The sequence below is a fragment of the Camelus ferus genome, chromosome 16 (genome assembly GCF_009834535.1).
Source record: "Camelus ferus isolate YT-003-E chromosome 16, BCGSAC_Cfer_1.0, whole genome shotgun sequence".
In the NCBI taxonomy this organism is placed as follows: Eukaryota; Metazoa; Chordata; class Mammalia; order Artiodactyla; family Camelidae; genus Camelus; species Camelus ferus.
In genome coordinates this window covers 37325705-37343942 of record NC_045711.1, presented here as the reverse complement: position 1 = coordinate 37343942, position 18238 = coordinate 37325705, and the positions used below count along the sequence as shown (strand labels likewise).

General features: G+C 50.9%; 2 protein-coding genes across 17 annotated transcripts; both read right to left on the bottom strand.

The window, feature by feature from the left end:
* Positions 1–4306: 4306 nt before the first annotated feature.
* HEXIM1 (HEXIM P-TEFb complex subunit 1) lies at positions 4307–6993 on the bottom strand. Its single transcript, XM_032457394.1, has one exon. The coding sequence runs from the start codon at positions 6304–6306 to the stop codon at positions 4882–4884; it is 1425 nt and encodes a 474-aa protein (XP_032313285.1). The 5' UTR covers positions 6307–6993; the 3' UTR covers positions 4307–4881.
* A 3950-nt stretch (positions 6994–10943) lies between these two features.
* On the bottom strand, positions 10944–18229 carry ACBD4 (acyl-CoA binding domain containing 4). 16 transcript variants are annotated; one of them, XR_004311727.1, is made up of 11 exons: positions 16707–17093; positions 16195–16601; positions 15816–15936; positions 15647–15731; positions 15261–15381; positions 14954–15040; positions 14723–14829; positions 14572–14642; positions 14403–14481; positions 13571–13710; positions 10944–11241 (listed from the first exon to the last, which is right to left on the bottom strand). XR_004311727.1 is itself a non-coding variant. In XM_032457395.1 (11 exons), the coding sequence occupies exons 3-11, from the start codon at positions 16280–16282 to the stop codon at positions 13277–13279; spliced, it is 951 nt and encodes a 316-aa protein (XP_032313286.1). In that variant the 5' UTR covers positions 16283–16319; positions 17103–17149; positions 17585–17836; the 3' UTR covers positions 12547–13276. The 16 variants fall into 16 exon arrangements, 12 of the variants coding, with proteins under 12 accessions (XP_006173170.1, XP_032313290.1, XP_032313289.1 ...); XR_004311729.1 differs by having other exon boundaries at positions 11115–11244; positions 14403–14478; positions 16707–17095; XR_004311726.1 differs by having other exon boundaries at positions 11115–11244.
* Positions 18230–18238: the final 9 nt, after the last annotated feature.

Sequence of the window (18238 nt, the reverse complement as noted above, 5' to 3'; positions counted from 1 at the left end):
TTTCAGATGAGTTGCTTTGTGGTTTATGACAAATTCTACAAACCCTCAGTTTCCTAATTTGAAAATGGTATCAATGCAGCCTCTCTTATAAATACCTGGAGTAACTACTCTTCAGTGGCTATGTAAACATTTACTTGCTATAACTTTGTTATTTGGAAACTTTAGAACTTCTGCTTCAAAGGTTATTTGGGGCAGTTGGGAGGCCTGCCTTACCAAAGTGTGGCCTTGGTTGCCATGGGCCCTCTAAATAAGCTGAACCCGGGTCAGTCTCTCGGGGTACCAAGCAGTTGTTACTGCAAGTCCTGGAGATTTTATGTTTGCCTGATTGCTAACTCCTGGGACTAGTGGCTGTGTGTGAGCAGGATTCATTGACAGAGGAGTGATCCTTTGCAGCAGTCCTCCTCTTTAGGATAAAGATGCTTGCTTCTGACCTATTTGATTTCCACAGTTAATCAGTTTTTTCTCTCTGTGTTTAGCTCTCACCATCCTCTTCTCTGTCTTTTCTCTTTTTAAGTTCAAGTGTTTGCTCTTTTATCCCTTCCGTCCCCTAGTTTGGTCTTCTGCCTTTGCCTGATGGTTGTCCTGGAGTTATCCAGGTATGCAGTACATGTTTAAAGCTGACTTCAGAACTTCAAATTAATCTCCTCTGACACTCTGGACAAGTTCTACTGAGACACTTACAAAAAGCAGTGATGCCATCATTTTGTCATATTCTTGTGTGTGGAACACCATAAAGCTCCCACATTTTCCTTCAGGAATATCCTTTTTGCTCACTGCAGACCCAAGGCTTTTTAACACTTCACACAGAGTCACTGGATGTGTCAAATAGAATATGACTTCAAATGAGAGTTCACAATACCCTTCTGAATCTTTGCTCTTGAAAAATTTTAAGCCAAATATAACTGCTCTTGGTTCTGTAATGAGGGAAGGAATCACACTAGCTATTTCAGAAGACTTACCAACAGTTTCCAGTAGCAGCTCAACCATTTGGAAGAATTTTGTTGGTGTGCAGAGGCTTATTAGTAAACTAGTAGGATTATTCCTGCTGTTACTCACATTATATCATTTCTCATAATTGAACCGCCTCTAAGTAAAACCCAAGAGGAAATTTAGGAGGATTTGTGAGTGCTAAGTTATTCATCTGTCTAAAACCAGCCTTTGTTTTTTCAACAAGAAATGTAATGACGTTGTAAGCTTTCCAGCATTCAAAGACAGCTGGCAGACATTGGCCAAAAACTGAATTTTCGCCTCCTAGACTGTATATTTTGTCTCACAGACTATGACTGTTACCTTTTGGTCAGCAGATCCCACTGTGTTCAGGGCCTGAATTCGACATTTTGTTTTAAAAATTGCTCGTTTCTAGCAACAACCATTTATACTTTACATGAGAAGGAATAGTAAAGTGAAATTTTATTCCAATAATCTTACTTGACAAGTGTAAAAAATAATTTTTAAAAAGCCATAAACTCAGGTGTACTTAGGTACAAGTACAGTACTGTTCAACTCTAGCCAGCTTTTCCATCACACTGTTGTGGATATTTGTTGCCAGCTGTTGGTGTAAGTGGCCAAAGCAGACACCTGTGGTTCATTACCTAATGTTTGACTAAGCATTGATTTTCTGAAGGTAGACTATTCAGTTGTGGATTTTGGTTTTTTTATTTGTCAATTCCCTCTTTGGTGTCTCTCACTTTTGAAGTGATGGGGATGAAGTATATTTATTTACATTTCCCTAAGCAAAGGATTTTTATTTCACTCTGGACAAAGTGAAAATTAAAATAACTGATCAACTGTTCTAGTCTTAAAAAGAACCAGTAATCATACCAGTGGTACCTTACTTTTGTATAACCCGTTTTCATGCTATCTCGTTTAATCCTTAACAGAAGTTATGTAAAGTAGGCATGGCCCTGTTTTGCTTCAAAGAATGAGATCCAGAGTTTTAAGAGAGGTGTCCAGGGTTCCACTGCTAGTATACATCAAAGGTATAACTTGGAACCTGATTTTTTTTGACATCTGGTCTAATTTTATGTTTCTTTTCCTTGGAAATACTACTTTTATTTTTCAGAATTAAACCAATCTGGAACTCCCTGGCTTTCTTCCCCCAGACTGAAATCTAAAGGGCCTTGTCTCCTGAGGGTAGCTTTAGGTTGTAGGCTAGCCCAAGAAAAGTTTTTGTTACTCAGAGGAGAATTAAGCTGTCCAGCCAGCTGTCTCCAAAGTTTGGGAAGTGCTTTGCCTTGCCTGGATACACTAGGCCCCAGTATGAAAAAGGGAACAAACTGATATTGCCAATGTGTAAGCAGGGTCTTTTGAGTGGCTCATCTAAAGTGTTTGGCAGAGAAGACTTTAGTGAAAGGCTAGGGTGGACTTGAGGATCATGTCATCACAACTCCCTGTTAATATAGGTAATTCAGTCTTTTCTCTCTGCCCTGAGAACAATACGCGAGTCAAGTGTTTCACTGTAGAAAGTGTTGATAGAAAACTGACATTTCATGCAAATAGATGTAATAAATATAGTGAAGTGCCAGTGACTTTGAAAGCAAAATTCAGAAAGTTGCATATCTCAAGGTTAATCAAAGTAATTTATGAAAGAGTTACTTAAAACTAAGTATTTGAGAGGGGAGGGTATAGCTCATGGCAGAGTGCATGCCTAGCATACATGAGGTACTGGCTTCAATCCCCAGTACCATTAAACAAACAAACTGAATCCTCCCCGCCCCCTGTCAAAAAAAAAAGCCAAAAACCCCAAAACCTTAAAGATTTGTGTATTTTTAAAGACGATTGAGTTTGTCTCCTAAAATTTACAAGCTTTTTCCTGGTGCACTTAAACAGTTATAAGTCTTACACATTCTTTCCAAGACTAATAGGGGAAACAAGATCATTATACTTAAATCCATCTTAAGAGAGGTTATCACTGCTGCATCCTATATAATGCAGTCAAAATGAGGCTTCTGCTCTGTACTGTAAAGCCAGAGGGCAGTGTTGCTGCTTTTCCAAGCACTGTTTCTGAGACTGCTGCATGACATCATAGCAGAAGGGAAATTGAAAACACTAAGAAAACTATTTCAAAATAGACTTTTAATGTAATTTTTAGGACAAAGGAAAAGCTGATCATACATTGTCTCTAGTGGACCATCTGCCAGAATAGGGCAGCTCATTCCAGCTTTGAAGGCCCTGAGTTAGTCTTAACTGCCATAATTTCCCTTGATTCATTGATTTGTGTATGCTTCTCATGCATTGTAAGGTGCATTTCATTCTGGAAGTTCCCACCACCTCCACTATTCAATTTAGCTGCCAAAGCAACCTTCCCAATAGGAGGGTTTTTTTCATTTCCCTGAAGGGGTTCTTAACCTTCAAGTTTAACAATCTCATGATTCTTTTGAACCCTCTCCCCAGAAGAATGTATATAATCCAAGTCTACATATAATTTCATGGGGTTCATGGGCCCCAAAGCCCCCTGTGGCTTCTAAGGCCCCAAGTGAAGGAACCCCTGTGCTAGTGATTTGACAAATGCAATTGCCCCAGAGAAACACTGACACAGGGCAGGTAAAGATGGGCTAGGTTAACCATGGTGACAGGAGGGAAATAATCTTAGAATTTCTATTTTGATTTGGGAGCAGAAATTCCCAAGGTATTCCTGTATTTTCAAGAGCAGAACTACTGAAGGACTAAGCACAGTTAGGAGACTTGGTATATCGGACTGTACAGGGAATGTGCATGGTTCCCACTCGGCCCCTAAGGATTTAATTTAGCTCCTTAACCAGAAGCTTTACATTTGATTTGCAGTGAGGGGGCATTTCTAATTTTAGTCTGACTCATGAAAAGGTGGGGAGCTCTATTCCTTTTTTTGGTATAGGGAGCACCTAAGTATTGGACAATTAGGATTAAATCCTTGGAATGCCCCAAATGGCCGTTTCCTCTATAAATCCAATATTCCCTACCTCTAGATATATTAAAGAGCTGTCCCATGTTTATCCAACCATCGCTTGCACTAAGAAAGCAAGAGGTTTACCAAGAGCCTTTTCCAGGCATCCAAGAACTCCTTCCAGTTTCACTGGAGAGAGAGAATTACTAAAATCCAACTTGTAGGAATGAAATGAGGCTGGCTGTCAGTTGTATAACCTAATAAACTGCCAAATTAGGTTTATATTTTTGTTAATAGACTTTTGAGTGGCTATTGGGAAGCAGAATTAAATTTTAAGCTGCTGATTGTAGTCACTTTCTACTCTCCAAACACTCAACACTGGTTTATTTTTCCAGCATCAAGAAAGAAAACCAAGGCACTAGGCAAGCACACTTAAGTGTTGAAGATACTTAAACCTTTATATTTTGCCGGAACTGTATATTGCAGCATACTAAAACCCATTCAAGAGAAAAATCGGCAAATTGAAAATTCTCCCATTAAAGAATTGGTTTTTTGAAAATTGACAAATAATTTCTCTCTACCCCCCGAAAAATGCAATCACGTAAATCAGTACTATTTCGAATTAGCTCTAGAAATCACACTGAAACTATGTTACATTTACAAATATTAAATTTATTATAACTAGAATGAATTTAATGGTTCTAAGATTTGGCCACCTTATAGCTCCATTTAAGGAGAGGATTTTTAACAGAAAAATGCATTATAACTTGGTCAAATTACTTACACGTTAAAAAAGAAAACTTCTAAAAAGGAAAACAAGAAAAGCAACCCTTCGGTTTCACATAATTAAAGAACAGGAGAAAGCATATCATAGCTAAATTTATCAAACCAACCAAAGCCAGAGGAGATTTCTGATTATGTGTCATAAAAAGGTCCACTGTCTTATATACACATGTATATAATGTTACATTCCATCACTGTAAAAAGTCCCCTTTGCCCCCTCCCCCCAAAAAGTTTGTCTAGTCTCCAAACTTGGACAGCGGCGCTCGCTCCTGCTGCCGGTGCAGTTCGTTCTCCGTCAGCAGCTGGAGGTTCTCGGCACGCAGCCGCTCCAGCTCCAACTCCAGCTCCCGCACACGCGCGTCGTCGCCGCCCAGCCGTTTGCTTTCGAGCCGCAGCCGGTTATTCTCGTCCTCCATGCGAGAGAGGCACTTCTCCAGCTCCAGGTACTCTTTGATGAGCTCCTGCTTGCTCATGTTCTGCAGGCTCTCCGCGTGGTACCGCTCGTATGTCTCCGAGAAGTCCCGCTGCAGAAACTCGCTGCCATCTCCTCCCATCCCGTCGCTGCCCCCATCCTCCTCGCCTGCTTCTTCCATAAAGTCTTCATCACTGGTGTCGTCGGATTTGGCAGCGGCCCGTTTGGGATAGAGGCCGGTTTTAAGATCTGGCTCCTCCTGGTCGTGATCATCCATGAGGAACTGCGTGGTGTTATAGGGCGCGACCGGCTGGCCCTTGGCGAACATCTCCGCTCGAATCCTCGAAGCTCGCAGGCTCTGTCTCTCATCGAACTTTCTTCTCTCCTCCCAGGTCAGCTCGTAGTAAGGTTTCCAAAGTCTCTTCTTCTTGGAAGTGCGTCTCCTCCTATGTTTTTTCTTGCCCAGCTGTCTCTGCTGCTGTCTCCACGCCGCTTCGCCCCTTGCAGCAGAAGCCCCCAACTTGTTGGTCTCGGAGTCATGACAAGGCTGGACAAGCGGCTCGGCCTCGGACCTCTGTTCCCCTCCCGCCGTCGGCGGGGGGGCTCCGCCAGCGGACAAATCATCCCCATTCTGGCCCTTCTCACCCGCTTCCGGGCAGCTGGATTCTGGGCAGACCTGGGTCTGCAGGGAAGGTGGCTGGAACTCCAGGCTCCCTTCCCCCCACTGCCCCGGACGGCCAACCGATTGGGGGGACGCTCGCGATTGCCACCTACTGTCCTTATCAGGCACCCGCTCCTCCGCGCCTGGGGGGCGATCGGGGTTCTGCTCTTCATGGACAGCAACAGCACCTGTACCGTTGCTAGTTTGAGGCTGGTACTGATACTCTGACAAGAGTGGCTCCACGGCCTGGGGCCTCTGTTCCCCTCCCGCCGCTGGCTGGGGGACTCCGCCAGCAGACAAGTCGTCCCCATTCTGGCCCTTCTCACTTGCTTTCAGGCAGCTGGATTCTGTGCAGACCTGGGTCTGCAGGGGAGGCGGCTGGGGCTTCAGGCTCCCTTCCCCCCACTGCCCTGGACGGCCACCCGATTGGGGGGACGCTCGCGATTGCCACCTACTGTCCTCCTCGGGCACCCGCTCCTCCGCGCCTGGGGGGTGATCGGCGTTCTGTTCTTCATGGACAGCAACAGCACCTGTACAGTTGCTAGTTTGAGGCTGGTGCTGATACTCTGACAAGAGTGGCTCGGCCATGGCAAATAGAATCCTCTTCTCGAAGTTTGAAGAATTTTCGCTGTAAGTCCTTAAGGAAAAAAGGTTTTTCTTTCCTTTTAAAAAATGTCCAACACAATCCTTTTCGGTCTATAATTCCTGTAGTGATGCCTTTAGCCAGTCCTTCTGTCAGCAAACTCCAACTGCAACCTGGGGGAGCTCAAGTCAGTAAAGGGTTAAGCTCCCAGAGTGCGGCCAGCGAGCGGGTCCAAGGGGGTGCAGCAGCAGAAACAGTACGTAATGTGCAGGGGGTGGGGTGGGCCTCAAGCCTCCCCGCAGAGCGCCCCCGCGATGGAGGAGTTCGTGAGCAAGGAGATGAGGTTAAATCCAACGGGTTAAACCCAGCCCCGAAGGGGTTAAAACTACCCGATGACGCTGACTCCGAGGGGCCGGATCCACAAAGGGTTAAATCCCCTGCCGCAGAGCCCACAAGGGGTTAAAGTCCCAGAGCCACCTCCTCCCACTTCCACGGGTGTCGCTCCAACCCGAGCTCCCAGTTCCCTAGGCCCAGCCGAAGCCTCAGCCGAGGACAGACAAACTCATCTCCCCTTTGGCTCGATGCTCGGCTCAGCTCAGTTCTCCTCTGCCTCCTCCTTTTTCCTCCCTCCCTCCTCCCCCTCCGACAGTTCTTCTTCCGCCTCCTCCCCCAACTTCCCCTCCCAACCTGCCTCTCCACCTGCCAACTTCCAACTGCTGCCTCCCAGCCCTCTGCGCCCCTTTTATATAGAAGCCGGTCCGCCCCGCCCGTGCGCATGCGTAACGGAGTCCCCATCGCAGGAAGCTGGGAGTCGTAGTTCCCCTCTTTCAGGCCCGCCGTCCTCCCGCGCCGTGCGACGTAGCCAATCCCAGAACGTGTAGGGGGCGTCTTCCAGGTGGCCTCCTTCCATCGCTGATCCCTCGCTTCAGAAACGTGAGCGGCCATTGGTCAAGAGGCACACGTCTCGCCGAGGAAGGAAGACCAATCGCAGAGAAGATGGGGCGGGTTCTGGACCATACCATTCTGCTTCAGGAATAGGAGAAGATTCGATGGCCTGTGAGGGCCTATACAGAATATTTTTATGAAAAGGTGCGTGTTAAAGGCTATTATCATATCCTGTCTTCAGGGGAAAGGTTTTGAAGGTCATAAACATTTGTTAACTAAAGCCAAAATGGTTTACTCCTAAAAAAGTAGTCCCTAAAGTGTAAAAAAGGATTAAATCCTATAAAGAGAGACGATGGCCCACAGCTAATAATTCTTTATTCTTAAAATTACAGGAATGGCTTCAAGGTTTGTGGCTAGTGACTAGGATTGGCACTTGCGGAAGGATATTGTGAACACATTTTGGAAAAAGCGCATGAAGAAGTAAACAAATGAAGAATAAAAAGTGCCGCCTTAAAGGGGCAGTGTGACTGCGTTAGAGCAGCAACCTCGGACTAGGCCTCCGAAGATGAGAAGGCAGGTTCGAATCCCGGGTGACGTCCACTTTCGGACTGGCCTCGGGACCCTTGGGCGAAAGTGGTCGAGTCCCAGCCCCAGCTTCGTCTTTAAGGGCTGCCGCCGCCCCAGGAGCCAGTGCAAAATGGTGGGCCGTGACAGCCTCTCGCCTGGGCCGGGGAAGCACCGGGTGTGCGGGCCGTCTTCCCAGGAGATCCCGGGCGGAGGAAGACTTCGCCCCTCTTCCTCCTCCCCGGGCCTCAGCGTCTAGCGAAGAAAATGGCTCCTTGGGGCCGACTCGGTCTCCGCTTGGGAACCGACCAGGAGAATTTCCTGAGCCCAGACGGGGAGTCCGGGTCAGCTGATGAGCCTCTTTGTTGTGGGAGGGGTTCGGAATTAATAATGAGTTAAAATAATCAGCCCTGACTAGTGGAGAGGGAAGGGGGAATCATCCATAGAGTCCTCATCAGCGGGCTCTGGGCAACACCATAGGGAAGCAGAGCCAGTCGATTCCCCAAGGAGGAAGACTTGCCCAGAAATGGGGGCAGGGAGATTCTGGTCCAGAACTGTGGCGTAGATTCCTGGGGGTGGGGGAGACCCACACACATATTCTCCGTGTGAAAATTCTGCGTTTTCCAAGCTCCCACCCAAAGGACAAGGCTCAGGAGTAGCCTAAACCCTCCGTCCAAATCACTTAGGCCTAAAATCCAGTAATCTGTTTCTCCCATTTGCCACACACCCAGTGGCCCATTCTTACTATTCCATCCGCAGTAGCAATGTATTCCGTTCCAACCGCTTTCCACCATACAACGTTCTTTTACACACAGAACCATTTGCCCCACCACAGCCCAGAGAGTTAGGCAGGATAGGGATTATTGTCTCCATTTTAGAGATAAGAAATCTTTAAGGGTCAGAAATTAAGTGACTTGTCCAAGGTCACATGACAACTAAGTGGCAATTCTGGCTACAGCAAAGGCTTTTGTGACCTGTTCCATTTTTCTTTCTAGCAGACAATTCCCTTTTTTTCATAAGAACTCTGGATTTAGTTCCTTTTCTTCCTTAACAGCTTCAGCCAACTTCAGGCCCTTATTTATTCATTCAGCAAACATTCGATAGGAGGGCACTGTGATGAATAAAATGCCATCCTTGCTGCTCAGGGACTGTGTGGAGAATCCATCAAACCACAGTGAGCCAAAATGGCCACTAAAGAAAATCCTGGTAGGAGCCAAGCTGCTCAGAAGTTGAGAATTGTGGACATGTTTCATGGGGGATGTGGCTTCTTGGCTGTTTCTGAAAGATGAAACATCAGGCAGAGTGGCATGAAGTACGGCATTCAATGAAGAGCAAGCATCGTATCCTAAGAAAGGTCTTGTGTGGGGACTCAGGAGTGGTTTGCAGGGAAGTGGTGATAGGCTTGCCCAAGAGGAGAGGCAATCAAGAGAGCCCCTGGGGTACATCCAGATGTTTTGAGATTGAACATTCTAGCCTGTTTTCCATTGGCTCCCAAGAACTCAGGTCTATCTGAAAAGCTTGCTCTTCCTCTGTGCTTTGTCATCAGTCATGCAAGAGGCTCCCTGAGAGCGAGAGCTGCCCCTCACACGAGGAGCTCCCTGAGAAAAAGGGATTTTGCAGAGAACTTGACTGGGAGTCAGAGACCTCCAAATTGTTACCTCTTCAGACTCCAGAGGACTCCTGGGTACCCTCAATCAGAGACTTGGAAGGTACAATTGAGCCCAACCTCAGTTTACTGGACAGGGCTCAGCGAACAGGCTCATTTGTCCTAATAGGGCAGGAGTGGCCAGACTGACAGGCTGTGGAATTCTAGAATTCTGTCAAACAAGAGGCCAAGCACCTTGACAGTTACTGAACTTTAACTCTTTGTCAGGTGTTTTACATGTCCTGGTCACTTAACTCCCAGGACTGCCTTATGATAAAGAGATCGTCATCGTTATTTCACAAACAAGGGAAGCCAGGCTCAGAGCAGCTAAGAATCTTGCCCAGGTCACACTGCTAGTGTGTGCAAGTGATAGAGGTGGCTTCTGCCTGCATCCCCAGCACTAATTTGGTCTCTCTCCCACTGCCTTCCAGTTGTCCATCCTTAATACAGGTGTTAACTCAAAAGTTCGGAACCCAAGCAGCCTGCAGCACCCCGCGCCCCCAGAGGCTGGTTGCATCTTGACGAGGTCCCACCCCCCACAAAGCCTCGCCTCTACTCTTTAGTTCGGGGTGGGGATGGGACAAGGCTCCTGCCACCCTTGGCCTTCCAGAAAGTTCTCTTAGAAAGCCTGAATGCAGAGGCCACGGGAAGGGGGCACCGGGAGCGAGCAGCTGAGGAGGGGGATACGGGCAGTGGGCACCTCCAGGACCGATGTCTCGGGCCCCGACCCTACGCCCCGCGTGCCGAGCAGGTAGCAGTCGCCTTTCCCTTCCCACAAGGACCAAGCCTAGGCCCTGGCTCCGCCTGGCTTCTCTTCCCCAACCCCCAGCTCGCTTGGCTGCCCCCTGGACGGGGCGGAGGGCGGGGCCGCAGCCTTGGCTCCACCCCCAGGGGCGGCTGTGGGCCCCCAACAACGCTTCGCTCCGGGCGCCTCCGCTGCCCCTCCGCCTGCGCCTCCCCTCTGGACGCCAGGCTGTGTGTTCCATCCACAAGCACCGGGAGCGGGGAGAATGCTCCCTCGGGAACAGGCCTCTCGGGGCCGTCCACTGGCAGCGAGGGAGGGGACAGGGGAGAGAATTGAGCCTCGTGAACCTCGGACCCCTTCCCGCCTCACTCCGTGGCAGCCCAGACGGCAGAAGATAAAGGTTTTATTTTATTTAGTGAAACATTCATTTGCAAGTGAATCTTTAGTGAAGACGTCCTGAGTATTTGTGGGGGTAGGGCGGCCAGCAAAACGGAGCTGACTCCCCTCCCCCAGGGCCAACTCTCTCCGCCTTTTCCCAACTCGCCCGGGCCTCCTGGCCTCCCTCCCGCAGCCTCCCAGCCAATCATTCTTCCAGGCCCTGGCCCAAGTTCCAACTTGCCCAAGAGCTGAGCCTCCTCGGGGAGCGGCTAGGGTGGGAGAGGAGTCAGATGACCCAGAGAGTGGGGAGGGCCGACGCTGAGACCCAGCAGCCCCGCCCCGGAGTCACCGGCCAACCCATAACCGGGCCAAGCACCACAACTGCAGCCTCCCCAGGGAGCTGAAGTGGTCGGGGGAGAGGGGAGAGGGAGTCCCAGTGAAGCTGCAGGAAGAGTGGGGTCTAATCCGGCCCTCCATAAGGGGAGGGATGCCAAGGCAAACACTAATTGGAGCGGGAAGGGGGATGGCTCTAAGAAGGCTCAGGGCACAGCAGGACAGGGGGCTCATAGCCTCCTCAGCTGGCTGCAGAGACCCCTCCACTGAGAGTCACCTCTTCTGTGTCCGAAACTGTCGGAAGAGCCACTGGACGATGAAAGGCCACAGGAGGAAGAAGAGCAGCGCCGGACCGGAGAGCCTGAGGGGCCAAGGCCTGGGTGGGGGCCTCTGCTGCCAAGAGGAGGGAGTCAGTCGCCAGCCCAGGCCTCAGCACAGGCTGGGCCCGCCTTAGGAACCTGCTTTTGCCTCCCTCTTTCCAGTCTGAGGACTGGGACTCCCAGTGTGTCCCTGACACGTTCGGCCCCAGTTCTCTCCCACATCCTCCTCCCAGGGCAATCCAAGGTGCCAAGAAGGCTGGAGGGGCTGTCTCCTCTGGGCCATAAAGCAGTGACCCTGTTGGTATGGCCCAAAGACCCCATATTGTAAAGGATGTGCTATATATTTCATATGAGGACCCTGGGTGCTCAGATTTTAGTTTCTAAATACCCTTCTCTGCTAAAAGGAGGCAGGGCTCCGTGGAGAAATGGCAGATATCTGGTCTGGAGCAGGGAAGTAGAAGTGCATGTGGGGTGTCTTGTACCAGGAAGCAAGGAAGCTTTTAAAGATTAATGAGGTTGTACTGTAAGAGCATAGGACCTAGATTGAAAGGGAGGGTCTGACCAAAGTTGTGACAGCCTGGGCATCAAAAAGAATGACTGCAGTTGATGAAATACTTAATCTTTAAAATCCATGAGTTCATAATGATACTCAAAGAGAAAGTTGGAAATTTATCACCATTCAGGTGGCTGTTAAATCAACTCCTTTCTTTAAAAATAATTAAAGAGAAAGAATTAGGCACTTATTCTGCCCTTCCATAAGGCACTGCATTTCGGGGAAACTACAGAAAAATGACAGCTAATAAATGTTAAAGGAATCATGGAATTTGAAAGTCAACACTTTTTGCAACCACTGAGTAAATTACTGATCCAGACAAGGATTATTTATCAATAGTCAAAAACTGTGTGTCAAATGGCTTGATGGAGAATGGACATTCCCTGGCTACGAGAGATGGGATCAGACTGTCACCCCTTCATCCATGCTAGTGTTTCATGCTGGAATCATTAGTGTTGGGACATCCAGACATGTGTCCCTTGATAGAAGAAAGAACATCACCCCTGTTTGTAATCTGGTCATGTAAACTAGCCTCGAGGCTGTAATCAGACAGACCCCAAAAGTGGAACATTCTACAGGATCACTGGCCAGTCTCAGCAAGTCAATAGTAAGGAAAGGGGACTGATCTAGACTAAAAGAGTCTTAAGGACAGGAACCAAGTGCATCATGTCCTTCTGGCCTGGACAGATGGGGAAGCTGGAAAAGGCGATTTGAATTTGGATTGGGTATTTGATGATATGAAGGAATTATTGTGTGTGATAAAAATTGTTGACTTTGCTAGGTAATAGAATGTTCTTATTTTCACAAATGTAAACCCAAGTATTTCAGGGTGAAAATCTTTAAAATCTTCAGCATATAAAATTAGTAAAAGGTAAACAATAAATAAAGCCCTGGGGGGGTAGGCGTTGAAAGGTTAGCCACTGTGGATCTGAGGCAACTCCTGCCAAGGGGTTAGGGGTCTTTGGAGTGATTCCCCCATATCCAGGAACTCAGCTCTCTCCTGCCCTCTCCATCCCAGGCTACTCAAGAACAGACTTGTAGTTAATGGTGGCTGCCACCTTTGGAGGGAGATAGACCTGGGGTTACTCCAGCTCCATCACTTAATGTTAATAGTAATGGTAACAATGAATCCCATTTGAGAAGTCCTGCACTGCAGAAGTACCTGCATGCATTATCTCATCTAATCCTCACAGCAGCTCTCTGAGGTTCTTCTGGGCTGTGTGCCCTCAGGTAAGTTACTCAACCTCTCAGAGCCTTAGTTTCCTCATCTGTAAAGGGAAATGAAAAGAAAACCTATTTCATTGGTTTGTTGTGTGGATTAAATGAGATAATGCAAGCGATGTGTTTGGCACACAGCTGGGGCTCCAGAAGTGGCTGCTGTTACTTGTTTTACAGAAGCCAGGGTATAAGGGGCAAGCAGATCTAGAAGTCCAGAGGAAGGAGTCGGGGATGCAAGGGCTGATTTTTTTTTTAGTGGGGTGGGAACAGAAGAAATCCTGACTGAGGGGCAAGAGGGACCCCCCGCCAGCTCCAATACAAAGAGCAGACACATTCAGATCCTTCCAGTCATTGGAATTCCAACTGTCCTCAGTTTCTCTTCAGGCAGAGGGAAGTAAGAGCAGGAAAGGAGGGCCTTTCCCACTCTCCTTCCAGGGCAGAAGCACTTTAGACCCCCTGACTTCCTTGCTTGCACCATGAGCCACATCATTCTCTGGAGAAGGCAGAGGTGTGGGCATGTAGAGACATGGGGACAAAGACAAAAGTAGCTGGATGAGGAGCCCAGAATAGAGACCCTCAAAGTTCTGCCCCAATCTTGCTCTGGGCCTTTGGGGTGGGGGGTGCTCACCGGCCTAGGGGGGCTGGGCATGCTCTCCAGGCTCTGCAGTCTCCCCTGGACGTCCTGCATGCTCTCCTGCAGCGCCTGAACTGTCCCCATCAGCCATGTGTCCAATTCCTGGGGCCCCAGCAGGCTGCTTCCCAAATTTTCTGCAGAGGACAGACACAGAGGGAAGGGGACTCAGGAGGCAACTCAGCAAGGGGCAGGGTGGTGGCAGGCTGGGGCAGGTCCAGGAATGAGTAAGAGCACAGTGCAATCCCTTGTACCAAGTGTGAGTCTTGTACTGTCCATCCATGGCTGCCAGGGGTTTGAACCCCAGCGCTACTTTGGGCAAGTCAATAACTTTTCTAAGTCTCATTCATCATCTGAAAATTATATCATCTCCCTCACAGGGCTGTTCGCCCTGAGGAATAAAGGAGATAATATTTATGAAAATACCTCTATGGGAGATGGCACGCTGGAAGTTCTAGAAGGGGATAGGGCATTGCTCACTGTCTTCCTTTGAGAGTCCCAAATGGGAGGCCCAGCGAGAAAGGATGACTCCCAAGGCCACAAAGCTGTAGGTGAGAGTTGGACTAGGACTCCGCCCCCAGCCGCCCTTCCTCAGAGCCAGCAACGGGTACAGATTCCTGGTGGACCTCAGAGAGGAGGCCAGGCAGGGACTTTGCCCATCCAGGCCAGTGTCTGGCTGTTTGGCAACCCTTCCTGGGCAGAGGCTGCTCTCCCCAGTGCCCAGTACTGGACTTTCACCTCCGCCCCAAGAGAGCAGCCAGGGGAAGACCCAGGGCACCAGAACCACAGGGAAGGACAGAAGTGGGTGAAGGGTCAGGCAGCGGCTCACCTTTCTCTGCGGTGGGCATGGGGCTGTTTCTGGTATCAGGCTCTCCTCCAAGGGCGCCCCTCTGCTCTGCATCAACCTGCTGAGATGAGTCACAAAGTCCCAGGCGGCTGGTGGGAGCAGCCAGGGCACAGTGGGGTGGGGAAGGAGAAGGAATGGGGCTGGGTCTCACCAGCTCAGGCTCCAGCTGCTCCAGGGAATCACAGAAAACCTCAGAGTCCAGGTCCCTGGATGGCTTGTACTCTGGGGAGGGGGTAAGTAGGATTAATGACAAGAGGGAGGCTTTGGAGGGAGGAGAGGGGTATGCAACTGGGAAGAGGCACCTGTTCAGGGGACATTAGAGATACTGCCACAAGGGGCACAGATGGATCCCTGAGTGAGGCCCTGGAACCTGTCCCTTGGCCTTCCGGAGCACAGGAGGTCTCGGCGTCTGTGGGCATGAGGTGTGAAAGGCATAGCGTGGCATCTAGTCTTCTCCCCTCTACACTGTCTAAAGGTCCCCCCAAACCACTGGTCTGGGTTTGTCTCCCTGCCCCTCCTGTCCAGGCACTGACCTGGACTTGGAGGGGCTGGTTCCTTGGGGAGGCAAGGAGGCTCTGGGGCAGCTCCAGGATCTCCATTCAACACCTGCTCTTTCCAACCTGTGGAGACACAGCACCCAGAGGTGGGGCTGGAAGAGATCAGGCCCCTGTTCCCCTTTAACCATGGACTCTTCCTGAGAGCCACCCCATCAGAGGCACTGATTGGGGTCCTTACAGGGACATCACCTGGAGCCCTCTGTCCCCAGGTCCCCTTCCAACTGAGCAGCCCCCTAAGACAGGTCAGTCAGCACTTGTGGAGTTCCCAGTCTGGGGGCCTGACCTGTGACCCTTCTCAGGAAGGTCTCCGGGGGCCTCGGCATGTCAGGGATCACCTGGTACAGGGGCTCGAAGTAACCAAACATGTCCTCTGCCACCTCACCCAGGGGCACCGTGTCGATCACCTGTGTGGGAGGGGGTCTAATGGGAAGGGCTGGCCCCTCCCACGACTGCCCTCCTAACCCCTTGAGCTGGGCTGCCCCTACCCTGCTCCTGCCCTGTCATATCCACTTTGTGCCCAGTCAGGAACCAGAGACAGCAAGAAGGTGGTAATTGCCACAGAGGTGCCAAAGTGCAGGAAACATAATGGGGATCAGACTGTGGGGTGGGGGGGGCAGGCCACCTGGCTGAGAGCTTGGGCACAGAGAGGAGTCTGCAGCCTCTCCCTACCTTCTGTGCTACCAGCTTCATCTCAGTGATGTAGGCGGACATGGCCTCCTCCCTGCTCATCTTGCCCAGGCTATTCCAGGCATCCCTAGGGTGAGGTGGGGGTGGGCAGAGGGGTGTGAAAGACTGGTTGACAGCTGAGGCTTGTGTGCCCAACTGATGAGGAGCTCACCATTTATAACGTCCAATAGGGTCCCAGAATCCAGGCCGGGGGACCAAGCAGGGCCCCATGGTAGCCTGCTTGTAGTAGCTGTAGAATCGCAGCATCTCTTCATAAGACGGGCGGTAAGAGCCTGGCAGCGGTTGGGAAGTGGAGGGCAGAGCATCACCCCTAGCTCCAAAAGGATGGAGGTAGGGGGAGAACCACCCCTGGTGGGGCCAGAGATGGTGAGGGGTCCCATCCAGGGTAGATGGACAAGGACAGGTGGCAGAGGGAGCCCCCAAAGACAGCTCAGGCAAGGACTTGCCTGCAAAAACTGCAAGGATAAGAGCCTCCTGGGAGGCGGATCTCAGTTGTCTTGACCCCCCAAAACAGGTCCCCATATCCTCACCATTCTTAGGTAAGTTCTGAATGACGCTGACTGCAGCCTGGAACTGTTTCTGGCAGTTGGGTTCTGGACTTTCATACTTGGTACCCATACCCAGCTGAGCCCTGGAGCTCGACTTTTGAGCCACTCTGCACGAACAAGCCTGTGTGTGAGCAGGCCGCCTGTGTACCCCTCCCTTCCCCGGCGCACGCCTCTGTAAGCCACTGATCCACTTTCCAGAGGGGCAAACTAAGCTCTTTAGATGCCTGAGTGAGGTAACCGGGAGGTCAGAAGCTGCGACTGAGGAGACTCCTTTTTCTACCCCAAGGTAGAGTGGGCGGGACCAGAGTGGATGGAGAGGACCTCGGTGTGTCGATGGAAGGGCAGGTGGCAAGGGTGGCAGTGCCTCTCTAGATGCACATCTTAAACTCCTAGACAGGCAAACCAGTAAGCCAAGAGGAGTCAGGGCGGGGCGAATAGTTTCCCACCCTGGCCCCCAATACCCCGGCCCAGCCCCTCGGCCGCCCGGCACTCACCCTGCAGCGCCCAATGTCCGGACACCTGGGTCTGCTCTCGCCACTAGCCTAGGCTTCGGACTGATCTCCGGGCGGGGATTGGCCGGGAAAGGGACGCGGAACAAGAGGGAACTTAAGCCAATGAGAGAGCCCGTTTCAGATTTCTTCTATACCTCAACTACTCAGCGCAGCCCTTTCAAGAGTATGCAAATAGTTTAGTGGTGCCTCTCCCAATCAGGCGGGGCGAAGCTGCGGTTGGCTCCCCAACCCTAGACTGCCAGAGGCGGCAGAAACGCCCCCTAATGGACATTGTGAACTAACGCTGACTCCTTGCGCCCCCTGGTGGAAACCCTCTTTTGTCAGGTGAACCCAGGCCCCGCAATTCGAGCCACGCAGTTCAGCTCTTCAAACACTTACCAGGCCCTGTGGATACAAAGGGGAATCATGTCCTGAGATCAGGGGTTCTGGAAGAGGGACATTGGATCTGAGTTTGGGAAGGCTTAAGAGTAAGCCAGGAGAGAATAAGGAATGTCATTCCTGAAGGAAGGAATTGCAGGATCAAAAGTACAGAGACGAAGGCTTGATATTCAGAAAGAATATCCAGAGAGGTGCGAGGACTCAAGCCAGCACGCGGAATCTCTGGGTTGGGGCTATCTGAGAATGAAGCAGAGCAGTAGGTGGCAAATCTAGGTCCTGAGAAACTAAGCTTTCTCTTTGGGATGCCACGCTCCTGGCCGCCGCCCAGTGGCGGTGTGCACCCAGCTGTCCGCCCCCTAGCCAGGGCACTCGCTGCAGAAAACGCAGATCCCACCCTTTGCGCACAGATACGCTGGTAGTTTCATAAGTAATCAGTGCACGAAAGACATGGTCACCAAAACCTGCACTCAACGCTCACTCACAGGTTGATGTCACGGACAGCTTACGCAGCGTGCGGTGGCCGTCCCCGGACGATAAAACGCCCGGTGGGGATGCCAACAAGCCCAAGCTTCGATCCCCAGAACCGGCGTTCTGCCGGGGACTCCAGACTTAGCTCCACCCCATCCTCTCCAGACCAGTCAGCTTTGAGTCTTCTACAACTGGCCGGGCGCTGAGAGAGTTAATCCTATGACGTAACGACCGGTGCCTTCCTCCCTCCCCACCTCCCGTCAGTTCCCGCTCCCCACTCCTCTGGTTCGGGCTGCCCAGCCACCCCGCTAAGCTCTCGGGGTTCTATCGGCTTCCCGGGCCCCCGGACCCTAGGCCCATAACGAGCTGGCCAGCAGACCTGGTCCCCTGTCTGGCTCCCTTCTGAAGCCACCGGCGGGACGGGGAAGGGGAGGGTGGAGAGGGTTCCTGAGTTTGCACTGAGTCAGGGTCCCGGGAAGGGAGAGGGCATCTGTGCCAGAGGGCAGACCTCGCCGCCTCAGAGGCCTCCTCCTCACCACGGGGGCTCTGGACACCAGTAGGCCCGGGATCCGAGGATCGCTCGGAGAATGGGAAGGCGGACGCAGGAGCCGGGGGCGAACGCGGAGACTCGGGGCGTGGGCCAGGCCACCTCTTCCAACCTCTGCGAG